At 37.6% G+C, this 12,136-nt stretch overlaps 1 protein-coding gene across 1 annotated transcript in view; it reads left to right on the top strand.

The window, feature by feature from the left end:
• The window catches only part of ADAMTSL1 (ADAMTS-like 1), a 433,939-nt gene that overhangs the window by 179,772 nt on the left and 242,031 nt on the right, over window positions 1-12,136 (top strand). The window contains exon 7 of the mRNA XM_011992650.1: window positions 1,570-1,727. Coding sequence (XP_011848040.1) covers window positions 1,570-1,727 — 158 coding nt within the window. The remainder of the gene's footprint in view (window positions 1-1,569; window positions 1,728-12,136) is intronic.

Genomic DNA, 12,136 nt, shown 5'->3' on the forward strand with positions numbered 1-12,136 from the left:
AAAATGAATGTGGGAGTAAAGGATACCCTGCTTCTCTTGTAGCTCTTTTGCCCTTCATTCCCAGAAGCTGGTATAGTGCGAAATCAACCTTAAATATTTTGGACCAAACCAGAATAAGATGAGGCAATCTAGTCTGCCCCCTTGGCTCATCTTTAATTAGATGTACCTTGAGAAGGACAGCTGTAAGCCTCTTGATAAAATGGAATCAGAAGCTCAGATCTGGCCTACAACTGCAAGATTTTTCTAAAACTAAGTTAATTGATGTCCTAGAAATATTTCTACAAGTGCCTGTGAGGCAGTTTGAGAAACGAAGGCTAGAGGAAGGAGATTTAGTGCAGTTGCTTTCCCCTATGACAACAACTGTGATTTCCTCCCTCCAATATTCCCTTGATGTGCCTATATTCTTCAGTGGGATCCCCTCTGTTCTGAGGAAAGGGAGTGAAGTCTTGTCTACTCTAGAAGAAGGGCTCCACAGACTTCATCTGAGAGTCCCTGGGCATTTAACTGAAGACCAAGATTTTCCAGCTGTTGATATTCCTTGCAGTAGAGAACTACAAGTAGACCACCTCTACAATAATGTAATACAAGTATCTAGGTACTTGAGTGCCCCCAGAGACCTTAAAATTGTTTTAACCCAGAGCCCCACCCAAACACTCCCATTTTTCTGCTGAAGAATCTTTGCCAAAACCAAACGTTCTTGTCAAGTTTTGGAAACCATTAGCCTTAGTCCATCCATCTTTCTTCATGCAACACAACAGACAGTTGTTCTAAATCACCCCTCAGTGACATGAGAACTTAGTCTTCTCTGAATCACACATCATAATTACCATCATCCCCAGCGTGCTCTGATTTTCTACAACAAAACATGCTTCATAGGCTTTGTCATTGGCCAAATCTGGATTTGAATGCTCCAGAAATAAAGGGGCTTTTTTTCTATCTTAAGCACTTATGAAATATCTTATATTTGCATAAAACTAAGCTAAGTATCAAAATGAATTTTAAAAAGAGAGAATACTGAAAATCGTAGCTCCTGTTCTTATGTGACTATTGTTTCTTCATTTTGAGCAATAGCATCAGTGCAGTAAGTAACCAGAAAGTATAAATAAACACAGGTTAATGCACTAATATAAAGTCATACAGGTACTGAGGCAACTCAGAGATACACCCTGGATCTTGTAGAGCAAAAAGAAAACTGGAGGGTATCCTGGGCTGAGGGCCATCAAGATTGAAGTCAAAAAGAGACGTATGAGAATTGGTTTACTCAAAAGAATAGGGTTGCAGTAAAGTAGGGTGCCCAAATAATGTCATCTGGAGAGTCAAAGATTTTTTTTGACAGGAACCCTTGAATGCCTGGCTAATGACTTTTAAAATAATTTCAATTGCAGCATAAATTCCTATGTGACTCATCAGTGCCTATATATTTTGTTGATATCACAGTTTCAATTTGTCAGTCATATAAAGAATGATGTGTCTCCCTTACCTAGCTCTAAACATTGTTGCATGAAATGTGCTTGCCTGTGGTTGCCCTAGGAACATCTTTCTCTCATCTTCATGTGTTTGATTATGTAGATCTGGAAACCAAAACCCTCCAGGGGGCTAAAGGTGAAAACAGTCTCAGCTCCACAGGAACTTTTCTTGTGGACAATTCTAGTGTGGACTTCCAGAAATTTCCAGACAAAGAGATACTGAGAATGGCTGGACCACTCACAGCAGATTTCATTGTCAAGGTGAGCCCAATTTAGATACCTCCTTTTCAAGCCACATCCAAACTGATGTTACTTATAATTTCCTAAGCAGAGAGAGACTTTAGGTTCTGACATATGTTTGGAAAGCGTGTTTGTCACCCAGGAAATGTTTAATCTGAGGGTGTTGAGCTAGCTTCATCCTGGACTTTATGAGAACATATGGTATTTTAAAATCATAGGAAATCTTTATTATATAATTAATACAATCTTTATAATTAATAAGATAACCCCACCTAAGAAGCCAATGTATCATAAGTTGGTGGCTATAGATTGTTTTTAAAATAGTTTGGATACAGTCATTGACTTATATAGGCTATCCTCAGTAAAAGAGAAAAACAAACCGATTATCCACAGACTTGGTCAACTCATCATGCTTCCAATGGCAAGTTCTGTTTTCTTTTGCACTGGCAAGAAAACTAAGTTGTTTCCTTCTATCAGAGCTTCCCTACTCTTCAAGGTAATATAAAACACATTGCTGGAAGCTACATGCACATTCTGCTGGAAAAATGTACACACTAGAAGAACATTTGGGAATCACAATAAAATAAAACATATTTTTTTCCTTCAGTAGGTCAGGAGGACCTGAAGGATTTCAGCTGTAAAGCTGTAAAACTTGTAATGTGTCCAGGACTCCATAAATTTTTCATCATGGGACCTGGAGCCAGAGGACATTTGATTTAAGCTAAAGCTTGATGACCCCATGGCAGCTGGAAGTAAGAATGCATATAGAAAAATACAATAGGCAGTAAGGTTGGAGGGAGAAAGGTTCCAGAATACTGTCCTCCGTCTCCATCTGCATGGTAGTTCTCTTTAATCCACTCCAGACGCCAGCCACATGAACGTGAGCAAGAAGCTACAAGCCATCAGAGGTAGCTCGCAATAGAAATGATGCTGTAGGTAGTTAAATGATTTCCGTTAAGCAAGAAAATCCAGTAAAGAAGTGAAAGATGTCTTTATTCTTTGAAGCCCTTGGAGTACCATTAAATAGACCATGTATACTATAGTAATTTCCCTAGTGGCCTTGTGAGAGTTAATACACATACTGAAATTATGTAACTGGATTCAAGCAATATTACTTACATTGGAACAGCTCACAGCATTGTCGAATGTGTTACATCCATCCAGTTGCCTTCTGCACCTCACCACTTGGATAACCCATAGGCACAACAAGCCCAACATGCCTAAATTTAACTTGAGCCCCAGATACCTGCTTTAACATCTTTATTTTTTTAATCTTACAAATTAAGACACTGTCTACCCAGGCAAGTGAGAAACCTTTGATTCACCCTGATTTTCCCTTCTATGTGCCGTCGGTCAGGCTTCAGCCAAACTGTCTCTCAGCATTGTTTTTTCTCCTCCATCCTTGCTGCCACTGTGTTAGCACAGGCCTTTACTTTTTGTCATCTGAGCTAGTACCATGGGCCCTGAGCTAATTTCCCAGCCTCTGATTTCATTGCCTATGTTACCTTCAGAGTGCATTTCCTAAAACCCCTTCCCTAATTCTTCATAACCCTTCACCTTCACTCATTGCCTCTAGGTTAGAAGACAAATCCATAGCACAGCATCTGTTACTCTCGTTTAGCTGGATTGTGCCTACCTTTCCAACCTCACCTTGGACTTTTCCCCTTCTGTTTCAGCCCTGAATGATGGGCAGGTCCCCCAGCACCTTACACTCTTATAACCCATTACCTTTGCAGGATGCTGTGCCCTCTACCTGGAATGCTCTTATCGTGTCTTCTTCCATTCTCTTCACTACCTCTTACTTCTTCTTCAAGATCTCCTCCTTCTAGGAGTATTCTTTGACTCTACCCCAAATTTCTGTCTGTATCTCCCCACCTCTGTGTTCCTTGAGGGAAGAAACTGAATTGTATTTGTCTTCATATCTCCATGAGAAGAACCCAATAAGCACTAACAAGTGCTGGATGAATAAAGAATTTTTGCCACACAACAATTGTTTAAATAGAGCAGATGCTGACATCTCTGTTATACCCACAAGGAAACTTAGCTTCAGGAAATTTGAGTGACTTGCCTGAGTTCACACTGATGGGAAGCCAGCACTGAAAATCACATCTCTTTACTTCTGGTCCAGAACGCTTTCAATAGTTTGTGTTGCTTCTAAGAGTATATATCTTTTTCTTCAGTGTTTCATTAGAAAACACTGGGAATCAAATAAATGTAAAGTTATTCTAAGATAGATTATGTCATTCTTAAATTAATTTACTTAAACTTTAAAATGAGCCAGATAATTGAAGTATATAGAGAAAAAAAGAAGAAAATGATCTTTTTTTCTAGTACTTCATAATGAAACAATTTTCTCTTCCCTAATTTTCGTCAGAGAAATAGCTGAAAATAAGATATTACTATTGATTATTATTTTTCATGATTTAAGTATTACAATTATATATACATATATCATGAATTAAGCTTTCAGTAGCATTCAAAGTATAGTCTCTTTTGCATTATGTATATAACACACATATATAGTTGATTAATCAAATCCTCTTTATAGATTTAAATGGCCATTTACTCAAGTCTCAAACCAATCTCACCTTGATAAGCGTCATTAGAAACACTGAAATCCATCTTCACAATAAGCAAAATAGCGTCATCCTTGAGATGAGATCATTACCCTGGCGATCTGGTGGTATGAAGTCAGGTGATTCAGAAAGTGGAATAAACCAAACATAGAGCAGAAAGCCATCAGTGTGGTGCTTACACAGAGGCCATGAGTATCTGGTTCTTCACAGAGAGCTGTCCAATGGCTATTTGAAGATTTTTTTTTTAAAGGCATGGAAGGATTTTATTTTTGAGATGTGGACATGTCTCTTAAAACATTCTAGTTGAAACAAGTTCTCTTTTATTTTTTATTAATTAATTTTTAATTGACAAATACTATATATTCATCATATACAACATGTTTTCAAATATGTATACTTTGTGGAACAGCTGAACTGAGCTAATTAATACATGTATTACTTCACATATTTATCAATTTTTTTATTATACTTTAAGTTCTAGGGTACATGTGCACAATGTGCAGGTTTGTTACATATATATACATGTGCCATGTTGGTGTGCTGCACCCATTAACTCATCATTTACATTAGGTATATCTCCTAATGCTATCCCTCCCTGCTGCCCCAACCCCATGACAGGCCCCAGTGTGTGATGTTCCCCTTCCTGTGTCCAAGTGATCTCATTGTTCAATTCCCACCTATGAGTGAGAACATGCAGTGTTTGATTTTCTGTTCTTGTGATAATTTGCTGAGAATGATGGTTTCCAGCTGCATCCATGTCCCTACAAAGGACAGAAACTCATCCTTTTTTATGGCTGCATAGTATTCCACGGTGTATATGTACCACATTTTCTTGATCCGGTCTGTCATTGATGGACATTTGCGTTGGTTCCAAGTCTGCTATTGTGAATAGTGCCACAATAAACATATGTGTGCATGTGTCTTTATAGCAGCATGATTTATAATCCTTTGGGTATATACCCAGTAATGTGCTGAGAACACTTAAAATCTATCTCTTGTCAATTTTCACAAATACAATACATTGTTATTAACTGCAGCCACCATGTTGTAGATAGATCTCTTGAACTTATTCCTCCTAACTGAAATTTCGTATCTTTTGACCAACATTTCCCCCACAATTCACTTCTACCCCAACCTCCTGGCAGCCAACATTCTACTCTGTGTTTCTATTGGGTCAATTGTTTTAGATTGGACATAGAAATATTATTAATATCACACAGTATTTGTCTTTCTGGGCCTAGCTTATTTCATTTAACATAATGTTCTCCAGGTTCACCCACATTGTCAAAATGACAAGATTTTCTTCTTTTTTTAAGGCTGAATAGTATTCCATTGTGCATATATACTATGTTTTGTTTATCTGTCTGTTGATGAACATCTAGGATGATTTCACATCTTGGCTCTTGTGACTAGTGCTGCAGTGAACATGAGAGTGTAGATATCTCTTCAACATACTGATTTCATTTCCTTTGAATATATACCCAGGAGTGAGATTGCTGGATCATATAGTAGTTCTATTTTTCAAATTTTTTTAAGAAATATTTATACTGCTTTCTACAATGGCTGAATCAATTTACATTCCCACCTATAGTATCCAAGGGTTCCTTTTCTCTACATCCATGCCAACACCCATCTTTTGTCTTTTTGATAATGGCAATTCTGTTAGGTGTAAGGTGATATCATAGTATTGAATGCCTTTTCCTGATGATTAATGACGTTGAGTATTTTAAAATATGCTTGTTGGCCATTTGTATGTCTTCTTTTGAGAAAAATCTATTCAGATTCTTTGTTCATTTTTCAGTCAGATTGTTTTCTTGCTATTGAGTTGTTTGAGTTTCTTGTATATTTTGGATATTAACCCCTTATCAGATGTGTGATTTGCATGTTTTTTTTTCCATTCTGTAGGTTGTCTCTTCACTCTGTTGATTGTTTCCTTCGCCTTGCAGAAGCTTTTTCTATTTTTGCTTTTGTTGCCTGTACTTTGGGGTCATATTCCAAAAATTGCCCAGACTAATTGAAGATGGTCAGTATGTTTTCTTCTAGTAGTTTTATAGTTTCAGGTCTTACATTTAAGTCTTTAATCCATTTTAAGTTGATTTTTGTGTATAGTGTGAGATACGGGTCTGATTTCATTCTTCCACATATGGAAGTTTTTCCAAACACTACTGTCCTTTTCTCAGCAACTTTGTCAGAAAATTAATTGACCTTAAATTTGTGGAGTAATGTCTGGGCTGTCTTCTGTTTAATTGGTCTATGTGTTTGTTTTTAGACTGGTACCATGGTGTTTTGATTGCTATAGCTTTTCAGTAGATTTTGAAATCAGGTTGTGTGATGCCTTTAGCTTTTTTCCTTTTTGTTCTAGATTACTTTGGCTATTTGGGGTATTTTGTGGTTCCATTTTAATTTTAGGGTTTTTTTTTTCTATTTCTGTGAAAAATGTTATTAGAATTTTCATGGAGATTGCATTAAATCTGTAGATAGTGTTGGGTAGTATGGACATTTAACAATATTAATTCTTTCAATTCATGAACACAGGATATATTTCCATTACTTTGTGTTTTCTACAATTTTTTCATCGATGTTTTATAGTTTTCAGTGTCTTTCACTTTCTTGATTAAATTTACTCCTAAATATTGGGGGGTTTTGGTAGCTATTATAAATGGGATTGTTTCCTTAATTTCTTTTTTGAATGGTTTGTTATTAGTGTATAGAAATGCTATTGATGTTTATATGTTGATTTTTTTATCCTGCAACTTTACTGAATTTATTGATTAGTTCTAACAGTTCTTTGGTGGATGCATTATATATTAATTTAAGCACCACATTGCTTTTTGAAAAAGATATACAGGAATCAGAATGGCCACTTGTCAGTATCTCCATGAAATTTTATTGCCAAAATACCATTTTTGTTTCTTTAAAAGGAAAAGACTTTTTTGTGCAAAAGGAAGATTTTCTGACAGTGAGCAATTGTTATATATTGCCCTTGGTTCCAAAATAACGTTTTGGAATATCCTTCTCTTGCCACCTGTAAAACTAGACTGAATTCTCATCTTGCTTCCTAGAGGAGCATTTCTTCTAAAAATTTTAAACTTGTTTCGTTGGCTCTACATACATTTTGACAATGGCAGTTTAGTGTGGTAGAATAGATAATCTGATGCTTACTGGGTGTGTGACCTCAAGAATATTGCTTTGCCTCCTCGAACCTGTTTACTCCTTTATGAAATGGTAATAAAATACTCCTCACTCCTGAAGGAGCCCTTGTGGGGGATTAAATGAGATAATGTGTATAAAAGTGGATAGATCCAAATTACTTACTTTCCATCTTTTTGAAACACTTTAACTTTCAGTCAAACAAATCACTATACTCTATCTAAACAACAGCAGGAAGCTGCTTTGCTGAAGATGGTGAGAGGCTGATGCATTTACCAGTGATATACCCAGGAACAATTTGGCAGATGTAGCCATTAAGATAAATGGCTATGAGAGCAGACTGGTGGTGACATCTGTCAGTACATTAATTATTAGAGGTGATCTGGCCATCATCTGGATAACTGGCTGGCTTAGTATCCCCTGCCTCCCTTACTATGCCATGTGCCTCTTTTCTGAAGCTGCAGACCCAAGGAAAGAGAATGACTTTCCCAGGTAGAAGAGTCCTTCTCAGTCATAGGTCCATTCTTCATTAGAACCTCCAACTCAGCTCTACCTGTAAAAGCAGCTAAGACATTTTGGTACATATTCTGGTTTTGCCCATTTGAAAGATCTCTGCAGAAAGCCATTAGACAGAGAAGAAAGTCACTGGTAAGTATCTAAGCTACAAAAGTAGCAGAAACACACAGCAGAAGAGAAAGCAATAGCATACTCAGAGCTAAGAGCACTAACTCATAATTCATGCACTGAAAACAAGAGAACACTTATTTCCTGCAGAGGACAATTTTAAAAAGGTATTGCATTTCTATCGTTGGGAAATTTGGTTAGGAAGATTGGCATCATTCCAATTGTTACCAAAATAGCATCTTTGAGAATTCTAAGGGAACAGAAACTTTGTGATTTTTACTTGTATCAGTTAGAGTATTAGGCAAAGACGATGCCTTCATATTTTGTTCTAGACAGCCTTGAATATAACCTTGCATACAATTCAGGATACAAAACTTGTTTTTATTATAAGAGGAAACAATACAAGGAGTCTGGAGAGAAATCCCATGTGCAAAATAATGGGAATTTACTTTATTAAGTTTATAAAATTATATGTATAATTTTATATATATAATTATATAAAATATATATAATTATAAAATATATATAATTGTCTCTCTATATAGTTTGAAATAATGATACATACCATTGAATACTAAAGAAAAAAAGACACATAGTGAAAGCTATAGATATACACTACAAGCTAATATGCTTAAGAAAGCCTTTGTGGTGGGTGGATCACTTGAAGTCAGAAGTTCAAGACCAGCCTGGCCAAAATGGCGAAACCCCATCTCTACTAAAAATACAAGAATTGGCTGGGTGTGGTGGCAGGCACCTGTGATCCCAGCTACTCAGGAGGCTGAGGCAGGAGAGTCGCTTGAATACAGGAGGCAGAGGTTGCAGAGATTGCACCATTGCACTCCAGCTTGGGTGACAAGAGCAAAACTCCATCTCAAAAAAAAAAAAAAAGAAAAACAGAAAGAAAGAAAGCCTTTATGATACTTGGGCAGCCTGTAAATCTTGGGTAGGATTGAAATACAGTTAGTCCTCTACTTACAATAACCAACAACAAATTTTTTACTTTATTTTGGTGCCACAGCAATATCCATTCAGTAGAAAATGCATTTCAAGTACCCATACAACCACTCTGTTTTTCACTTTTAGCACAGTACTTAATAAATTATATGAAATATTCAACACTTTATTAGAAAACATGCTTTGTGTTGGATGATTTTGCCCAACTGTAGCCCAGCATAGGTGTTCTGAGCACATTTAAGGTAGATGTGGGGAAGCTGGGATATTTGGTAAGCGAGGTGTTTTAAATGCATTTTCTACTTATAATATTTTCAACTTACGATGGGTTTATTGGCATATAACCCCATTGTAAGTTGAGGAGCATCTGTAACCAATTCTTTTATCCACTGGAGGCTGAGCATTGGCCAATATTTAATCCCAGATTGGTTTCGCTCTGACACCCAGCCTGTTTCTAGACAGTCTCCCCATTTCCATCAACCCGTGCTTATAGAAGGGAAAACCATTGTCCTAAGCCATGTGTTCTTGAGAGGAAAAGTTTAAGTCAACTGTAGGAAAGAAAAGAAGTGAATAGTAAGTACTGGTTCATTTTCCTACCCAACTTTTACGGGTAGTGACTCCGCCAATAAATATGCCCCTTTTGCTGATAGATGCCAAGCGTTTCAAACTGAGCTAATCAGAATATACTGCATTTCTCGGCAGATTTCACACATTGTTTTGCCAATCACACAGCTAGGTTTAGGATGCAGACACAGAGAACTGGTTCCTCATCTTTCTTTCACTCTTGAGAGCTGCAGATCCCTGCCCAATCCTGCCTCACTCCCCACCACCACAGTACTAAGCTCAGTTCTGGTCATTGGTTTCCTGTCCTCGTCCTCCATCTGACCACTGGGACAGTCCTTCAAGTAGGCTGCAGTCTGCTTTGCCACTCAGTGTCTCCTTCCTGACAAATCTTTGCCACCCTCTTTGTTCTTTAGACAACGTTATACCTGTTGTTTCCAGAGAAGCATCTCTGATCTACTGCCCTACTCAAGGGTTGGGGGCAGCATTAATCACAACTCTGAGCTAGGTAGGTTGGGCACAGTGGCTCATGCCTGGAATCCCAGCACTTTTGGGAGCTGAGGCAGGAGGACTGCTTGAGCTCAGGAGTTTGAGACTAGCCTGGGCAACTTAGTGAGAGATCCCATTTCTATGAAAAAGAAAAAAAAAAAGAAAAACTCTGAGCTAGGGGTCTATGGGCTGAACTGCACTATTTTCCAATATGGAGGTCTGGAGTTCTAGAAAAACTAGAAAACTCTATAAGAAGTATAGAGGTAAAATTGGGTACTAATATTTTTTAAATCATTTTTAATCTACTAATGCCTAATCTTAGCATTTCCAACTGTTAAAATTATCAGGTATTTCAAACAGCAAGACGACTGAATCTGTTTCATTCCCATAGTAAGTAGCATTTTGGCAAACCCTCTTCACTATACTATCCTACCTAAAAAGACAGCCTTCCAAGGAGGGTAGAAAGTGCTCTTGGGGTTGGGTGTGGTGGCTCACGCCTGTAATCCCAACACTTTGGGAGGCCGAGGCAGGTGGATCACCTGAGATCAGGAGTTCGAGACCTGCCTTGCCAACATGGCAAAACTTCGTCTCTACTAAAAATACAAAAAATTAGCTGGGTGTGGTGGTGAACACCTGTAATCCCAGCTACTCGGGAGGTTGAAGCAGGAGAATCACTTGAACCTGGGAGGTGGAGGTTGCAGTGAGCCAAGATCCTGCCACTTCACTCCACCCTGGGTGACAGAGTGAGACTCCATCTCAAAACAAAGTGCTCTTGGATAAACATTGTTTTGTAATAATACTGTTTCTTTTTATGAAACAGTATCATCTGATGATCAAGTGATCAGTAACATCTTCAAGGAAACTGGCAGATATATATAAAAAGATAATGACTCATTAAGTAATTTATCACATATAATAGTTTGAAATTCCAAAAGTACCTGAAAGGTATATAATTCAATTGTTTGTTCATTAATGCATTTGTTTGTTCAGCCATTATTTGGATACCTACTATGTGCCAGACATTGTAGATGACACTGAAAAGTGATGAGCAGGATAAATGTACCTGCCTCCATGGAGTTTATAGAATATGAAGGAGAAAGATGATAAGATAACAATTATTTCAAAATGTAGTATTTATAGATATATAACTGCTATAAGGAAGATTTTATTATTGTTGCATATCTTTTCAAGCCCAAACAAAAGCATTTTAAAATAGTCTTAACAGCAGTTCCTGAGGATACAGTATCACTGTCAACTACCAGAACAACCCAAAATTGAGTCTGGTAGACTGACACATTTAATAAACAGATGTACCAGTTTTTCATGTTATTCTCTCCCTAGCAGGCATACTGATGTATGTTCACTGTTTCCAAGCTTTCCAAAGTCATGACATCCCTGTTGCTCTGAGAGCAGTGTGACCAAGTCACATAACACTGTGGATCCCAGCTCAGAGGTACACAGTAGTGGCTCACTTGTGGGTTCCTCTTGCCTCCCTGTCCTCATGAAAGCAGCGACTGAAGAGCTAAGCCAGGTTGGGGGGACCCCTGATTGCCAGTCCCCTTACTGGCCCATCTGAGGCAACAGTTTCTACATCAGTGAGAGAAAGAAACTTAGGGAATAGCCCAAAGCTCACAAATTGCCTTTTCCCAATGAAAAAGGAAAAGGTGCTTTCACAGTGCTTTATCTGGAAAAGCCTTTGTGTGCTTAATGATGTTTTCATGTGCTTATGATATCTCCTTGACTCCTTGGATTTTACATGGAATTAAAGCCCAACCATAACCCCCCATACACATTTCTATGGTCTTCCAGCTCTGTCATGACAGTGCAGTCAATCGCTATGGAAAAGTTTTTGTCTTGTCTTTTCATGTTAGTGTGAGAAATCATTGTGTTGAATTAGAAACACTGAAACATTGTGATTATAGGAAGAAGAGTTTGGTTTGAATACTCTTTTTTATTAACATAAGGAGGTCAAAATTACATATACCAGATGTGTTTAGCTCCCTAAACCAAATGTGTCAAACTGAAGCTTTCTAGAACAGAGTTTCTCCAAGTATTATGATGTTATATCCTCCTCACTTT

Source organism: Mandrillus leucophaeus, unplaced genomic scaffold (assembly GCF_000951045.1).
Source record: "Mandrillus leucophaeus isolate KB7577 unplaced genomic scaffold, Mleu.le_1.0 Scaffold415, whole genome shotgun sequence".
NCBI lineage: Eukaryota > Metazoa > Chordata > Mammalia > Primates > Cercopithecidae > Mandrillus > Mandrillus leucophaeus.